Below are 18224 nucleotides of genomic sequence, written 5' to 3'. Positions count from 1 at the left end.
ATGGGCTTACTTCAGCCCTATTCAGACCTCTTGCCTTGAAAACATATTATTGTAGATATATTTCTAGCATTAGTTAATATTACTGTTCTCAGTTAATTTAAGCAGAAAAGGGATGTATTAAAAGGATGACAAAACTTCTATTAAAAAGGTGAGAAAGGTAAACATGTGTTTACCTCCACTCCTTTTGAACCCCATTTAAACAATTAAGGAATTAAAAAAACACAATCACTTCATGAATCTGTAAGGATAAAGAGAACTAGACAGATGCCAACAGAATTTTGGAATCTAGAGAGCTTGAGGAGGGTACATTTACCTGACTTTACAGTTAATTCCCTGCAAAGTTTGGGGTAACAGATTTTTCAAATTTCAGAATCCCCAAAGGTTCAGTAAGTGAACCAGTAATTATACCAGGTAACTCTGAAGGAAGAGGTAGGAATGGGTAGGGCTGAAAACAGGATGATTAGTTTAAAAGTATAAGACGTTAAACTATTAAATTCCATTTCTCACCCCTGGGCAGACAGGAGACCGCCCTCGTCCCCCCACCTGGAAAAGATAGAAAGTTTATTTTCAGAAACTGTTGAAACACAGAGGATCTGGATTCAGAGACACTGGTCATGGTTCGAGTACCTTACTGGATAGGGGGTGAAGTAAAGTCTGTGTACGGAAGCATGAGATCTCTCCCTACGACCCCTTTAGTTCCTCTAAGAACACACTGGCCACCAAGCTTAATCACCGTCTTCCCGCACCCAATAGAGGTAGGTGCAGGGACACCTACCTGGGAAACTGACCAGCCCAAGAGAAAAAACCTGCAGATATTGACTGTGTAGAGTCCCTCAACTAAATGAATCTGTTGCTGCCCAAGCAATTACTGATTGACAAGTCCTACCTATGTACACAGAGCCCCTCATCCTACAAGTGCTCGGAGGACCAAAGACCTCAAGATAGTTGAAGAAAGACTCTGATATGAAAATGAGGTGCAGAAACCGTAAGAAAAAGGGAACTTGGAGAAAATAAGGACAAAGTAAGGAGATGGAAAAAAAGTTTTTAAATCACTATTATACTTAGAGAGTTCTTGGGTCCACAAACCAAGAATCAGAAGATGTAAAAAGGGGGAAATCTAGGGACTAAAGGAACTTCTAGAAATTAAAAATGTGATCATTTCTGTGCAAGATTAAAGTGGCAATCGTGTGGTTTTGAATCTACCTATTCCTCTAACAGTAACCACCACCACAACAAACGCACAACAATTATCTACTATAAAAGTAGTAAGGTATCCTGTGAACTTCGAATACAAGGAAAGGGCGGATTAACTGACAGCAGAAAGACCCACAGGGTATCAGGAAGTGGGCAGGAGGAAGTCGAAAGCAGGCAAAGGATCTTCTGGTGGCACTGAACGGCATCCGACTTGTAATCAAACTGCCAAAGGTACTTACCCTAAAATCTAAATGTGCCCACTCAGCATAGAAAGCTAATTGGGTTTTTGGGGAACAGTGCCAGAGCTAGGTTCTAAGGGTGAAGGCAAAGGAAAGATTAGATGGTGTGGGACAGTCTGGGCCCTATTAAATCTCAGAACTAACCAATTGACTCTCCTTTCCAGGACAAAGTCCCTCACGGAGAAGGACCTGCTGGCAGTAGAATCTAAATTGAGCAGCACAGAGATACTATGAGCAAAGGCAAGAGAAGATCCAGATGAAGTGGGAGAAGGGGCAGAAAAGGTAGTTTCAAAAAGCATAAGACAATATTGTTTGACTCTTTAGCATAACAACAGCAAAGCCATCAAGCTAGGAAAGCAGTCCTGGTGTACCCTCCTCTCCTAAGGTACACCATGCGGGCCTCTTCATAGGGCTGCCTGATATATTCTCACAAACTGGCAGCTGACATGCCAGAGCACGTGATTCGCGGGTGAAAGCAAGGAGGAAGCAGTGATGCCTGCGATGAGCTGGTCACACACCATCCCTCCCACCGTATTCCATTCGTTAGAAGTGAGTCCCTAAGTCCAGCCCATACTCAAGGTGAAGAAAGAGCCCCACTCTTTGAAGGAAGGAGTATCAAAGAATTATGGGCATTTAAAAACTGCTCTAATAGTTATGAATGTTTGTTATACATATTAGTGCATGTTAAAGAAAACAAGTCTTTTTGGTTTGTAGAAATTCTCCTCCAAACATTGGTTGGTTTGGGACTGTATCTTGGAATAGAACACTTGGCTATCTTCAACATCACATGGAATTTAAATTCAACTGTGTATTTGTTAAAATCTTCAGAATTATCAGTTACTTTAAAAAATAATTAAAGTGTGCTTTCAGAGCTTATGTATTATAAAGCTTGTGATGAACTCTCCTCCCCTATCAGAATTTTTAAAAATTTAAACGTGTAAAGTTATAAAATAAATTCATAAACTCAAAAAAAAAAATTTAAAAAATTAAAAAATAAAAACTGCTTTAAGATACAGAAGGACTCGAGAGAAAGCGAGAGCTGTGAATAGAAGAGAGGCAAAGACAAACCAACATTTGTTTGTCAACAGTTTTGAGGAACTGCCAGACTGCCAAAAGGTAAACACAATCCAAGTGTCCATCAACGGATGAATGGATAAATAAAATGTGATTTCATACAATGGAATATTATTTGGTCCTAAAAAAAGTAATGAAGTACTGATATATGCTAGAATATGGATGAACCTTGAAAACATTATGTTAGGTGAAAGAAGCCAGACACAAAAGACCACATATAAGATTCCATTTATAGTAAATATCCAGAATAAGCAAATATATAGAGACAGAAAGTAGACTAATGATTGCTTAAAGCTGAGAGGTGTAAGGGAAAGCAGGGGAAGGGGAAGGTGACAGTTAAAGGGTAAGTGGTTTCTTTTCGATGAGATTAAAATGTCCTAAAATTGTTTGTAGTGAAGGTTGCACAACTCTGTGGCTCTACTAAAAACCAATGAATTGTACACATTAAATGAGTGAATTATATTTTGTGAATTTTATCTCAATAAAGCTGTTACTAAAAAATGAAGCTATTATTAACTACAGGAAAAAATGTACATACATTTCTGACATACTTTATGGTTAAGATGTGAACAGTTTTTACATAGCTGTCATAATATAACAGTAAATGTTATATTACAAAACTCTGGAATAACCATATTGAAGGGCCGTGGAAAGGGGAAATGTGTAGAGGTTTACAGAAATAAATTCTCATCTGCCCTACTAGGAAGACAATAGATAGTATCTAAGTTGAAATGACAGTATAAATGTATTATTTAGAAATACAGATGTAAATAGTAGACAAAAGAATAAAAGAGTTGGAATATGTTGCCTGAATAAAATCTTATTACATTTAGGTTTTTCTCAACTACTTCTTTTTTGTGTGATCCTGGACATCTGTAACCTCTAAGTCTCAATACTGTGTTCTGTAAAATAGAAGTTATAATAATAACATACAATAGAGTATTTTGTGATGATTAGATGAGATGATGCATGTCAGGTGCTTATCATAGTGCCTGTGACATAGCAAGAACTCAATAAATGTTAGATTCTGATGTCATCATGATCATAATCATTATCACCACCAGGACTATGAGGTAGCTGGCATTTATTCCAACCATGAGGGCTAATCGGATGCTCATGGGAAGATCCAGAAATAACCGCCAGGGAGTAGGAATGATGGCTTCTCTTTGCTCTGAGGCCCTCCACTTGTACCCAAGGCCCCTCTGGGGTCCCAAGGTAACAGAGGACAGAGACCAGTCTTGAGTGTAGGATCTTAGGTGCAGCCAATACCTTCCTGGCCTATCCACAGCCCCTAATACTTAGTCCCTTATATCATCATCCACCCATGCATCCCTTATTATGCAGTGAGTTATCACGAAGGATGTAGTGACAAGCCTGCCCATGGGATCTTCTCTCCCGTTTTAGGGCTGTTGGTCATTAGTTGTTTCCTGCAGTGAACCCGTCTCCTTATTGGCAAATTGTGACGCAGAGGTCCCCCAACCCCCAGTCCCCGGTACCCCCGGTACTGGTCCACGGCCTGTTAGGAACCGGGCCGCACAGCAGGAGGTGAGCGGCGTGCCAGTGAGTGAAGCTTCATCTGCCCTCCCCAGCCCTCGCATTACTGCCTGAACTATCTCCTCCCCCATCCCCCGCCAATGTCCGTGGAAAAATTGTCTTCCAGGAAACCGGTCCCTGGTGTCAAAAAGGTTGGGGACCGCTGTTGTAGCATAAGGAACGTATCCATTTGAGCTCAAAAAGTCACCAGATGGGTTTAGATGCTCCCAACATTCTCCTTACCTAGATATCACCTCCCCTGTGCCCAGCACCAGGAGAACATCAAGACTCACAGAATTCTGAGAAGCAAAGTTCTACCTAGACATATCCTGATCATGAAAGCAGCCCAAGATAAAGGAAATGCAAAGAAAATTAGAGAGGTGTAAAAGCACTGTCCAATTAGTCACAGAAAATAATATAGGCTTGGAGAGGTTTGAAGTATCAACCCTCCTCTGGTCCTTAAGCTGGAGGCTCAATGCAGCTCATCCCAATTGCATTACTTATGCTCCCTTTTAAATGTTCTCAAAACAGGAGCAGCTTCCTTACAGAGGAACTTAATGAGACAAATAACATTTGTATAACAAGCATGTATATGTACATTACGCAGTGCTGGGTTCTGACAAAGCTCATCTGTGATAAGGAACTTGCCCTCTTACAGCTTCTAATGTTCCTAAAGCAAGGAACAGATGGAGAGAAAGGCACATGCTTTAGCCAAATGCAAAAGAAGTGGAGTAATACACACTTTTACAGTGGCTTTATTCTTGATAGGGGAAAAGACAATAGAAAGACAAGGAGAGTGGCACTAGATAAGTACAGGATTTTAAAGAGCTAATGTGAGAATTGGAAGATTTTCAAAAGCGGGGATCTCACTTTGATTCTTTTGATATGTGGTGTGATGAATACCATGAATTACACGCTCAAAATCTCTTTCAACCCCGTCCAGCAGGTTTTCCCTACTGCAGAGACTACAGACTTACAACACCTTTTCCCAGCCTCCCCCAGAGCTAGGCTCTGGATGTGATTTAGGTTCTGCTCATCCGGTGCATTTGTGCAAGCCTTGAATTTGCAGCTGAGGTACATGGGGAGAGGGGTGGGTTACGTGCTGTCCAATTTCCTGATGTGTGTGGTTTTGGGTCAGCAGCTGTAGCAGCGGCTTCCAGTTTCAACAGGCAGTGGTCTCATTGTGACAGGGCAGCAGTTTTCTTGGTGGCCCAGTAATATGGGGTGGCTTTAGGGTCTTCCTGGAAACACAACTCAGAATCCATTTTCCCATGATTCCATAACTGATATAGCACCTGTAACAAATCCCTTTTTGCCAATCTAACCAGAGCAGATCCTAGTCTCTTCTGAAGAACCCTGCCCGATACTGGGTGGGTGGGATGGTGGGAGCTACGGAGGGGTGGGAGACACCAGTCAGGAACCTCATAGGACAGGAGTACGTGCGCAATCTCTCAGGTTGCTTAAATCTCTCTCAGCGAGAAGGAACTCCGTGCCATTCCACAAGGGCTTCCGGGGTGGAGAAAAGTATGATAGGAGGGTGATACATGACCATTAATTGTTTCAGGAATACCCAAATAAGTTTTAGAAAAAGAGATTGAAATCTTTAACAAAGCCCACAAGGCTGTACAATGTGATTTCTACGTGTTTCCTGAGCCTGGTAGACCGTGCCCTCACTTTCTCTTGTCCAGCCATGCTGGCCTTTTCTTCTTCAGATTCACTACTCCCTTCTCTGCCTCAGAACCCCAGCTGTGGCTATTCTTTAACTGGTAACTCTTACTTGTTGTTCAATGAACTCTCTCATTAGACCTCAGGATGTCCATGTGATGTGCTCTCTTGACACGTTCTACCTCCCTTCATGAGTCACAGCCAGAGTTAAATGCTGATTTATATAAGTCAAAAATATTAATAGATGTCTGCCCTGCAGACAGGAAAGTCCATGAGAGTAGAGGCTGCCATATCCTTAGTATCTAAAAGTGATTTGCACACAGCTGGGGCTCAGTAAGTATAGGTTAAGTGTACGCACTCCATCTTCCTGCCCCGGTTTTGTTGCAACTCTATCTGAATACCTGCTCCCATGATTGTTGCAGCAAAGGAAGATAGCTTGGAGACTTGGCCACCGGTTCCTAAATGCTTCTGCGAGGGAATGACATGCATCACCTCCATGAATACTTCGTTGGCCAAAGCAAGTCACAAGGCCACCTAGCTTCCAAAGGGCAATCCAGGAAGGGGAGTAGAACTATGAATACTGGTCTGCTGCAGCCCCCTACCCTAGAAGCTGACCTAAACGTTAAGGTTAGAAGGGGAAAATATTGATTATTCTATAACTCGTGACTTGAGTCTTACTTCCTAAAGCAAGCACATCGTATTCTTTGTTCTGAGGCATATTTTCCCCATTTCACTTTTATTGTCATGTTCTCTACTGGCTAATGTGCATTCTTATCTAGGCAGTCCTAAGCTCAGGGCTTTACCAGAAATGTCCCTGTGAAAATGAACTTTAGGCCAATAGCAGAATGTGCTTACCCAAGCTGGCTCGTCATCTATTCATTGCCTCGATGAGGACAAGCACATTTAGTCCCTTTGTTACACATGACCCCTGGCTGTGCTGCTGTTCTCATTCATCTGCCTTGAAATTAGCTGCTCTCGGAGCTTGGCAGCATGGGGCCAGCATCCACAATCAACCACGTATGGATTGACCATCTGTTACCCATAGTTCCTTTACCAGGTGTTGATAGGTGCAGAGAAACACAGTTCATGACTCTGGACCTCAAGGAGCTAACCCTCCAAGTGAGGAAACGAGATGTAAATCGCCCCAATACTACCTAAGTTCATGGCTGTGTATGTTTAAATACAGAATGGGTTGTCGGGCAATGAAAGAATTTCAGAGGCAGGAGAAAGAGGGGGGAAAGGGAGGAAGAAGATCAGCAACAGTTGTGGAGGAGAGAGCCCCCGCCATCAACAGGTGTGGACGCGATATTGCTGAAGCGGCGGGGAGAAATCCTGAAAGCAGGGCCAGTGGTGGCCTCCCCTTGGTCCAGTCGTCTCGGTTCTGACTTTGAGTCTTCCCAGGTCATGAGTGCACCTGGGATTCCAGAAATTCTACATCTTCTGGGAGTCCAGCATCTGGATTAATATGAGAATCCTACTCCACGTCAGAGATCTTTGTGTCCCGACTGACATCCTCCGAGCCCACGGCTTGCTGCAGGCATTGCTGGGACAGCCGGGTGTGTGCAGGCCTCACAGGACAGCACTGCCTTAGCTGAACCCAGGAGCTCTGCTTCTTGGCCCTGGAGCTCCTCTGCCGCCACCTTGAGGGAGGCTGGAGGGAGCTGCCCAGAATTCTACTGCAGGTGCAAGCCTGGAAGTGCCAGGAAGTTCACACCCCCCTTGGACAAACCTTGGCCAAGGGGAACTTGGGGGCCGTGCAGGAGGTACATGCTCCCCTCTTCTGTCCCTTGAGCTGACAACTGTGAAGCCGTTTTACACATTTTCTCAGGGGTTCCCCAGAGGGGAGTAAACTGTTAAGAGTAACCTCCTCTTTAACACACACTGTACTGACTTTTCTTCCTTCTATTTCACAATTCCAGGTCCCCCAATAAGCAAATCCTATGCCCAAGTTAGGACACACCCCCCCCCAAAGAAAACTGTTTAAACTTCTTTACTTCTTCAGTAAAGCATTTACCCCTTTGCTTCAGAGTTATTAATTAAAAAATTAAAATTAAAAAAGGCTAATTCTTTGCATCTTGCTCTTATACTTTAATAAACTATTTTGGAGATCTTTTCATGTTAGGACAAAAATACCTATCTGATTTTTAAAATAATATTCACTCTATGGAATATCATAATTTATATAATCAGTTCTCTATTCACTCTTCTGATAAATACTTTGATGGACAGCTTTATCTGTGTATATGTCCTCTTCTCCCAAACTGCCCTTTATCTTTATTTTAATATCATTTCTCCTGACCAAAATATTGGGAGAAATATCCTGGCCTGTGCTTTATTAGGATAGGTCAGGATTGATGGGTTTCAGGCAGCAAAGCCGAGCTGGTAGGGATTTTTGCAGGCCATACAGATGTGCCTTTAAACTTGTGAGAGTTTAGCCAACTGAGAAGTGAGAAGAAAACAGTCCACAGAAGAGACCAACCTCACTTCTGACACAAGTTGCAAGTTCAGGGGTTCCCAAGACCACTCTTAGGTTTGATAATTTGCTGGAAGAATTCACAGAACTCACTGAAAGCTGTTATGGTCATGCTTTAATACAGCTAAACACTACAGATTAGAATCAGGCAAGGGAAGAAGTACACAGGACAGAGTCCAAGAGAGTACGAAATGCTGTTTCTGTTTCCTCTTCCCATGGAGTCATGGCACTGTCACTTTCTTGACATTGATGTGTGACAATACGCATTGAATATCATCAAACAAGAAAGTTTACCCCCACCTCGGTGTCCAGTCTTTATCCAGTGGGTAACCTCAAGTCCCAGCCCCTCAAGAGGTCCACTGATACCACCTCAAAACACCCACCCTACCTCACTTTGTGACTAATTGCCTGGCCCCCAGGCTAACAAAGACTCTCCTGTCAAGAAGCTGAGGACAGTGTAGGTGGGTTCCCTTCTCTCCACACCCTCTCCAGCATTTATTGTTTGTGGATTTTTTGTGACAGCCATTCTGACTGGTGTGAGGTGATATCTCATTATAGTTTTGATTTGCATTTCTCTAATAGCGATGTTGAACATCTTTTCATGTACCTCTTGGCCATCTGTATGCCTTCTTTCAAACCCTCCTACAGTGTTGGTGGGAATGTAAATTGGTGCAACCACTATGGAAAACAGTATGGAGGTTCCTTAAGAAACTCAAAATAGAGCTACCATATGATCCTACAATCCCACTCCTGGGCAAGTATCTGGAGAAAAACATGGTCTAAAAGGATACATGCACCCCAGTGTTCATTGGAGCACTGTTTACTATAGCCAAGAAATGGAAGCAACCTAAATTTCCATCGACAGAGGAATGGATAAAGAAGATGTGGTGTATATATATATATACACAGTGGAATATTACTTAGCCATTTAAAAGAATAAAATAATGCTATTTGCAGCAACATGGATGGACCTAGAGATTGTCATACTGAGTGAAGTAAGTCAGACAGAGAAATATCGTATGATAACGCTTATATGTGGAATCTAAAAAAAAAATGATACAAATGAACTTATTTACAAAACAGAAACAGCCTCAGAGACTTTGAGAATGAACTTACAGTTACCGGGGGGACAGGGGGATAGTCAGGGAGTTTGGGATTGACAGGTATACACTGCTATATTTAAAATGGATAACCAACAAGGACCTACTGTATAGCACAGGGAACTCTGCTCAGTATTATGTAACAACTTAAATGAGAAAAGAATTTGAAAAAGAATAGTTACATATGTGTGTATAATTGAATCACTTGGCTGTACACCTGAAACTAATACAACATTGTTAATCAACTATACTCCAATATAAAATAAAAAATTTAAAAAAAAAGCAGCAATTGAGGACAAAGGCCAGACCTTTTTTTGCAGTAAAAGATAGACTCTTTACTACACACCAAAACAGAATTGACTCCATTAGAATTTTCTAGGGAAATATCTAATTAACAATGTCTAATTTTTTTTTCCCAAGAAAGTTATTTAATCAAGCAAAATGGGAATGACCATCAGTTTGCTCAATAGCAAAAAGTGTCCTTGACAGCAGTCAGCTCAACATGTCGCAAAGAAGCCCTGGTCAAATGGTCCTCCCAACCTCACACCCTGCCCGAACATGGCAAACAGCGAGCTGCACTGGCCACATATTTTCCCCTTGGGCCGGGATCTCTGTTTATTTTAAGGGAAATAAAATCCTTATGTTTCTGAACCATTTACACTTAACTCATTAAAAAATTTCACAATGGAAATTCTTTGGTTCTCTCCTTCTTTAAATCTTGGGGAGTGGGGTTGTGGGAAACAAAGAAGTTTATACTAGCAGGTATTTCAAACATTCAACATACCGCAAACTTAGTTTCAGGCCAGGAAATCATGAAGAATAGTGCTGGTGTTAGTGATACCACATGACTCTATTCTTCTAGAACTTGAGTGCTGAAATCACACCAGATCCACAAAGCCTTCTCCCAGACAGGAGTTTTCTTAGTCCCTTTGGGCTGCTTTAACAGACTGTGTGGCTTATAAACACAAATTTATTTCTCACAGTTCTAGGGGCTGGGAAGTCCAAGATCAAGGTACCAGCAGATTCAGTGCCTGGTGAGGACCTGCTTCCTGGTTCATAGACAGCCATCTTGATCTGTGTTGGTACATGGCCAAAGGGGCTAGGGAGCTCTCTGGGGTCTCTCTTAGGACACGAATCTTATTCATGAGTTCCACCCTCACGACCTAATCACCTCCCAAAGTTCCTACCTCCACACACCATGACATTGGAGATTAGGTTCAACACATGAATTCTGGGAGGACACAAACATGCAATCTATAGCAGAAGGGATCTCTCAGCCTTTTGACTGTTTTGCCACACCTCTGCTCTGATCTAATATGATAATAATAATGCAATATTATAATAATAATACAATGCTGCATCTCTGTTCTGATCTAATATTACCTTGAGTGCTTATCTCTACAACCAAAGTGTTATCTCTACTCCAGAGGACACCTCATACCTGTGCATACGCTGCACATTGCCCAGCACAGCACCCTTTGATGATACTGATGACAGAGCACGTAGTGGGGTTCAATAAACATTTGTTGACAATAAAACAATTTATATTTTTGCAGTTTCTTTTGCATATATTTATTTGTTCTAAATTTAAAAAACAAGCTCCTTTACCCTCCCGTCCTCATCCTTTAGCTACAAAGTACTGTACCACGAGTTCCAGTAAAGCCCTCAAGAGTAGTGTTCTATACCTATTTACCACGTATCTTCTGCACTACACTGAAAAGATGAAAGTAAACATGATCGAATGCAAAAAGAAACAATCTGTAGGAAAGGAGGGATTTTGCTATTGGAATTTTACTCTGGTTTTTAATTTTTTTTTTCCTCGCTGAGAAATTAAGCAATTAACCTCAGGAACCATTGCACAACAAAAACCTACTGACATTTTTGTTCCTTAAACAGGCTTTATGTAATTTATACATTAAATGAAGTTAGACCTTTCCTGGAGGCGCAATTACCACTAGTTCTCAAATTCTGTGGTGAGGAACAGTATCATTAACACACAATGCCGGGTTTCTGCACATCACATGAAACTAACCCACTGGTTCAGGCATGACTGACTGGAAGACTATGTTCTGCCCTAAAAGAGCCCTTAATGACTAACTATTGTTGTCTACGAAAACAGTGAAACTCTGTGCCATTCAAGAAAAATATGGTCAAGGGACTGTTCCCTTGATGGCTTATGCAACTCCAGGTGTTTTATTTAGTGGGCCAGTTTTCAGAGTAATTTGGCCATAACAAAGATTTTTTAAAATCCAGTTTTAGATACATCTTTAAGGCTTTGAGAACAAATATTAATCAGATACATAAACATTCCTTGTAATTTTTGGCCTCATATCCACTTTCCCCGACATTACTGAGGCTCCAGCTGTTTTATCTGGTAAATATTTTGTAAAACTGGGAACGTTGTTGACCCTCTTTCAATGGTAACTCTTGTAAAACAGGATAGAGTGTCAGCTGGATGCTGTGACAAGGGTGGTCCTAATGACATGGGCTCAAGGTCTCTCCCAGAGAAGAGCTTTGGGGCTGGTAAAAACCCTCTCACTGGGTTTCCCTGGTAGTACAGTGGTTAAGAATCTGCCTGCCAATGCAGGCGACACGGGTTTGAGCCCTGGTCTGGGAAGATCCCACATGCAGTGGAGCAACTAAGCCTGTGTACCACAACTACTGAGACTGAGCTCTAGAGCCCGCAAGCCACAACTACTGAGCCCACGTGCCACAACTACTGAAGCCCACGTGCCTAGAGCACATGCTCCGCAACAAGAGAAGCCACCGCAATTAGAAGCCCACTCGCCGCAACTACAGAAAGACAGCGCGCAGCAACGAAGACCCAACACAGCCAAAAATAAATAAATAAAATAAATTTTTAAAAAACCGAACCCTCTCACTGAGGTCCTTAGAGTGAAAAACATTCTCACTTTAACAATGCTAAGATGTTATTTGCCTTGTTCACTCCTATGCTCTCATGACTGTACATGACATGTGGGGTTTTCCAGAGGCTACATGATATGTGATGTCACAATAGATTGAATGAAGAAGGAAGAGAATCCAGCTGTCTTTTTCTAAGCCAGACATTACAGAGATTGGCAAAAATGCAAAACAGTGCCATTCTTCTCACGAACTTTTTTTGAAAATATCTTTTTTATAAAAATATTTTACTTATATTAACATGCAGTGAGTTCATTGTTATTTTTAAATGAATTGATAAATGTTTTTGAAATTCTGCTTTAATTTCTAACATAGTAAATATTGACATATATTACATTTGAACAAAAGTTTTTTAAGGCACCCAATACATTTTAAGAGCAAGATTGATCCTGAGGCCAAAAAAGTTTGAGAATCACTGGTGTAAGGGAAACAGCTTTGAATAGAGATATCCCTGCCACTTACTAGCCACCTCTCCACACATCCCACCTCGAAGAGCACGCACACACACACACACACACACACATCCCAATCAAGCACTTTCCCATCGCCTACTGAAGGAAAAAAAAAAAAAAACAGTTTAATTCAATAAGTAAATATTAAGTGACTCAACAAAGCAATTAAAAGAAAAAAATTCCCCAACTGAGTAATGAAGGTAGAGGAAAACAGAATATGTCACCCCCAAATACCCCTCTTTGACATAAATTTATTTTGAGCTGAAGGCAATTAAGAAGAAGCAAGCAGAGGAAAAACTGTCTGTACTGTCCACCTTTTCTGCCTAAAGGCAGGATATAAATTCTGCTTTACTAGAGATGATTCTGAACTCATAATTATGAGCCCAGAGACAACCCAAGGAATCTGCAAACAAACCTTACTCCATTATTTTCCTCCTATATGTTTACCTTCCCACAGTTTGCCACCCTTGGAAACCTAAAACTGCTTTCCTTTGTCTTGTCATTTCTCTACAAGTTTATTGCTTTTTGTTGAAAATGCTATAAAAGCAGGAGTTCTAAGCCACCTTTTCTAGTTACTCTTCTCTTTCCCCAAGTTTTTCCCATGCATATGTGAGATGTTAACAAACTTGTTTGTTTTTCTGCTATTAATCTGTCTTTGTAGAGACCCAGCTGAGACCATAGAAGGGTAGAAGGAAAGATTTTTCCTCTCCTACAAACATACTCAGTTTGGGTATGGGAGCAAGGAAGGGAAAGCGTGAAACAGAACTAAATGCAAGTGATTTGGGGGTTATTTGGTATTATGCTATTTTTGTATGCATACTCAAACGAACTGTATTTGGATATTCAAAAAAATTTAGTTTTTCTATTAGCTTATTATGGGTCCTCTAACCCTTTTGTTTTGAATACATACAATTTTATTTTCTTTTTCCTTCCCCAATTTTATTGAGGTATATTTTATCACAATAAACTGCACATATTTAGAGCACATAATTTGACGGGTTTTGACCCATGTACATACCTGTGAAACTATCATCACAAGTTAATAAACATATTCATCATCCTCCCCAGTCTCCTTTTATAATTCACCCCCACTCCTCCACTCATCAAACACTAATCTGTTTTCTGTTTAGTATAGATTAGTTTGCATCTTCTAGCATTTTATATAAATGAACTCATTGCAATATATACTCTTTTGCAACATTATTTTGAGACTTAATCACGTTGCATTTATCATTAGTTTGTCCATTTTTATTGCTGAGTAGTATTCTACTGTATAGATTCACCAAAACCTGTTTATTCTACTCACTCACTGATGGACACTGGGTTGTTTCCAGGTTTTGGCAATTGAAAACAAAGCTGCTATGTCCACTTGCGTACAAGTTCTTGTGTTACCAACCCTCCCCAGTCAAGCCCCAACAAGGGCCCTCCTGCCCAGTATCGCCAATGCCAGTAGAAGGAGACCGAGTTCGGTTTAGAAGCAAAGGGAAGCTTTAGTCTTTGATTAGAGAACGGAGAGATGTGAGTTCAGCCCTCCAGCTCTCACTCTCCCCAACAAGCCGATAGACCCTGGGCATGGCTGCTTTATAGGGAGCTCGTGGAGGGGGCGGGGTGGGGCGGGGCGGGGCGGGGCGGGGTGGGGGGTGGAGTTCTCACTGGGCAGGCGCAGATGTGCTGCTCGTGGCATTCACTCGTATCAGTGCCAGGTGCAGCCCCTCTGCGCACAGCCCACCACCGCCATCTTGGAGTAAGGTGTCGTGCGCAGCGTCTTTGCACACGGCTGGGGCTGCGGTGTCGGGTGCTGCCGTTTTGCGATGGGAACTCTGGTCTGAAGTGCTGGGTGCGAGGTCTCTGCTCGCGGCTCCCTATGAACAAGTGGAACTAGACTAAACACAAAGGAAAAGAAAAAGGTGAGACTTTATTTTATTACCCAGATGCTGTTTTTATTTCCTGGGAATTGTTAATGGGCTTTGGCAGTGACAAATCCCTCCTCTGTCTTTTGTCCTGCCCCTCATTTTTGAGGGACGCTTGTCCATCTTCTGTAATCCTTTTTGTTACTGGAGTCTGAGAGGTTACTGTGTATCCTGCCAGACTTTTTCCCTCCCTCATAAAACGACTCCTGTCCATGAACCATTCCTCTTTAGGGTTTGGGGAGGCTCGCTTCCTAGGTTGGGGGAACTGGCCTAGACTGTATCTATTGTTTCTACACAATCACGTTACAAGGACCCTGTTTCTGTAGGTAGTAAAAGTGGCAGGATTTAGTGTGTGACAGGTTTTTATAGTAACCACTGGGTTGTCTAATGGCTCTATGAATGCCTGGTGTTGGGCCTTCCCTGTTACCCCCATAACTTTACAACTCCTTTAAAAACTAATTTTATTATATTTTATTAATTTTGAGGGAAAATAACTGTTGGCCTAGAATTCTACATCCAGAGGAACAATTTTTTTTAAAGTATAGTTGATTTACAATGTTTCAGGTGTACAGAAAAGTTATTCAGTTATGCATATGTAGACGTATTCTCGTTCAGATTCTTTTCCATTATAGGTTATTACAAGATATTGAATATAGTATATATTCAAGTATATATATTATGTACAAGGCCGTATAGTAGGTCCTTGTTGTTTGTCTGTTTTATATATAGTAGTGTGTATATATTAATCCCAAAGCCCTAATTTATCCTTTCCCCTTCCCCTTTGGTAGTGAGTCAGTGAGTTTGTTTTCTGTCAGTGAGTCTGCTTTGTCAGTGAGTCTATTTCTGTTTTGTAAATAGGTTCATTTGTATCATTTTTTAAGATTCCATATATAAGTGATATCATATGATATTTGTCTATCTCTGTTTGACTTATTTCATTTTGAAGTTTACAACTCTTGCAATCGAGTTTGCCTGATCTGGTCTTCAGAACCAAGTAAGTGGCACTGGTGTCGACTAAGAATTTGACAGGCTTTCCCCTTATGTCCAATGTTAGCCAGGGCTCCTCGGGGGCCAGATGGAGCCCCAGCTTAGGAGCCCCATGGCCCCATCATTCTTCATCTGTTTGGACCATCTGCCTTCAAGGGTAGTGGCCAGGATCTGCCATTTCTGTCTCCCTTTTGGAGTGGCAAGGGCATTCTCCTTCGTGTCCCTCTTGTTTACACGTGGCACACGGGCACTGATTAGGTCCTAGTTTCCTTGGCTTGTTATCCCTCGGTGGGGACTTGGGGTCACTCAATGGAGTCTGGGCAGTTAGTCCAGATTCCCGTGTGACCAGTTGACATTGAAGGGCAACAGCCAGGACGTGGGCTTGCCTCCACACCTTTTTATCTTCTGACTTTTCTTCCTCTATATCTCAGTTATTAAACACCTGGTAGTCAACCTCAACCAGGCAAGGGGTAGAGGTATCTGGTACTATTTCCAGTTTCTGAAGTTTGCACCTGATGTCAGGGGCATTTTGGGAAATGAAACACGACCTCAGGACTGCATTCCCTTCCAATGACCCAGGGTCAGTTGTAGTATATGTTCAAAGGCATTCCCTGAGGCAGTCTAGGAATGCCAAAGGGTTTTCCGTTGGCTCTTGATTGATTTCCTTTATCTTATTCTAATTGACAGGTGTCTTTCCTGCTGCTTGGATTCCCTTTAGGATCATATTTTTATAATTGGTTAGCCTTTGCCTTCTACCCCCTTATCCATTGTCTCAGTGGTCCCAGTTGCGTTTGTTATCTGGGACCCCTTGACTTCCTGGTGTGAAAATAACATGACCTACATTGTTTCTATTCTTTGTCTGCTTCCTCTCAGGCTTTTTAAAAGACCATGGCCTTTTCTTCCCCCATTAGGAGTACATTGAGGAGGCTCTAGATGTCAGCCCATGTGGGTCATGGGTCTAAAAGATTCCACTAATCAAATTCAGGAACCCCTCTGGATCTTCCCTCAACCCCTTACTCTGACTTTTTTCCAACTACCATCGAGGCTGTTGGAGTGATTTGTTGGCACGCAAGATTTGACCCAAATAAGATTTCCAGTTTGGGAAATTTGGAACCAGCACCAAACTGTTAATGGATTCCTCAAGAGACCCAAATAGGAGTGAGCTCTGATTGGGGGTTCCCCTTGACTTTCAGTCGGTGCTTGAAGACGGGACTGCCTCTAGGTCAGAGCAGCTTAGCTGAGGCGGGTGTCTTTCCTTCTTTCAGCTGGAAAGGAGTTTTGGACTTCCTGCCAAGTGAGAGCTAAACGCATGAGGGATCCCCCCCACCAGGGTACTCCCCAGATCTCGAGGGTTGATACCAGGAGGAGTGTCCGTGGAACCTCAGTTGATAAAGAATCACCCAAGGCTTGCCTCGCAAGCAGAAGGGGGAAGGAGCTTGGAAGATTAGAAGGAAAAGACATCAGGGAGAGGTCAGATGGTGGGTGTTTCCTGTTCTTGCCAGCAGCTCACAGGCCTTCCTGATAATGGGGCTCCTGGTCTTGCGAGCAGCTCATGGGGCTTCCCAGCCCACTTCAGGGAGACTGTCACTGACCAGAAACGGTCAAGTCACTGGTCTTGTACCTAGGGCCCTTTCATACTCAGGCGTCCCTGGTGCCTTTTCCTGAACTCAGATCCTGTGCCCTCATTCCGTTTTGTCAGGCAGTCTTTATTACCTGGGCCTTTTCCCCATCTAGCCTCTTGACTCACGTGGCAGGCCACTTTCCTTTACCAAACTGTGATGATGGAGAATGCACTGTTGACCCCTGGAGGTTGGCAAGGAGGGCAAGAAGCTCTGTTGCAGCTGCTACTGCCTTGTACAGGGGCCAAGAGGCCAGCACTACCGGCGAGACAGTGGGCAAGACTGCCTGGCTCCGTCTTGTCTGGTAACGTGGGAAGCCAGCCAGAGGCAGTGGGCAGACACGTGTGAGTTTCAGTCTCCAGTCCCCAACACTGCCACAGTGTGATCCCCTCAAGGAGGTGCAGTCCAGATGACTCTGGGGGCCATGCTGTGTGCTTACCACACCTGGGTATTGGGTTGCTGGGCAGAGTTGCTCTGAATTTGGCCAAAGGCTGCCAAAGTTCTACCCCATCAGAGTGAACTCAAAGATCAGAGTCAGTCATCCTTATGCAAACCTCCCAAAACCTCTGCCATCCTCCCTCTGGAGCCGGGGTGAGCCTGGAGCCTGGTGGGTAGGTGCGGCTGAAAAGGCCACAGTGCCTCCTTTGTGGTCGCCAGAATTTGTTACGGACCCTTTTCAGTTAGGTCCCAAAAAGGATCCTTCTGCCTGGTGTACTCATGCCAGTAGAATGAGACCGCGTTTGGTTCAGAAGCAAAGGAAAGCTTTATTCTTTGATCAAAGAATGGAGAGGTGTGAGCTCAAGCTCTAAAGTACATGTTCTCTCTGAAAGGCCCTTGGCTGGGTTGCTTTCTGGGGTTCTCATGAGAGAGGGAGGGCTGGAGTGCTTGCAGGTCAGGCGAAGTTCTGTGGCTCACGGCACTTCACACTGAAGTGCCAGGGGCAGCATGTCTGCACACGGTCCACAGTCACTGTCTTGAATTGAGGTGTCGTGTGCAGCACTTCTGTACACAGCTTGCCAAGTTGGGGTGTCAGGAGCAGCAGTTCTGTGCTGGGAA

General features: G+C 42.9%; 1 protein-coding gene across 1 annotated transcript in view; it reads right to left on the bottom strand.

The window, feature by feature from the left end:
* Nucleotides 1-16589, bottom strand: part of LRRC31 (leucine rich repeat containing 31) — a 48447-nt gene extending 31858 nt beyond the window's left edge. The window contains 2 exon segments of the mRNA XM_061192756.1: nt 14375-14535; nt 16567-16589. Of these exon segments, the coding sequence (XP_061048739.1) occupies nt 14375-14535; nt 16567-16589 (184 nt within the window).
* Between the last annotated feature and the right edge of the window lie 1635 nt (nt 16590-18224).

Source organism: Eubalaena glacialis, chromosome 6, assembly GCF_028564815.1.
Source record: "Eubalaena glacialis isolate mEubGla1 chromosome 6, mEubGla1.1.hap2.+ XY, whole genome shotgun sequence".
Lineage (NCBI taxonomy): Eukaryota > Metazoa > Chordata > Mammalia > Artiodactyla > Balaenidae > Eubalaena > Eubalaena glacialis.
The sequence above is the reverse complement of the archived record's forward strand: the minus strand, read 5'-3'. Positions and strand labels throughout refer to the sequence as shown.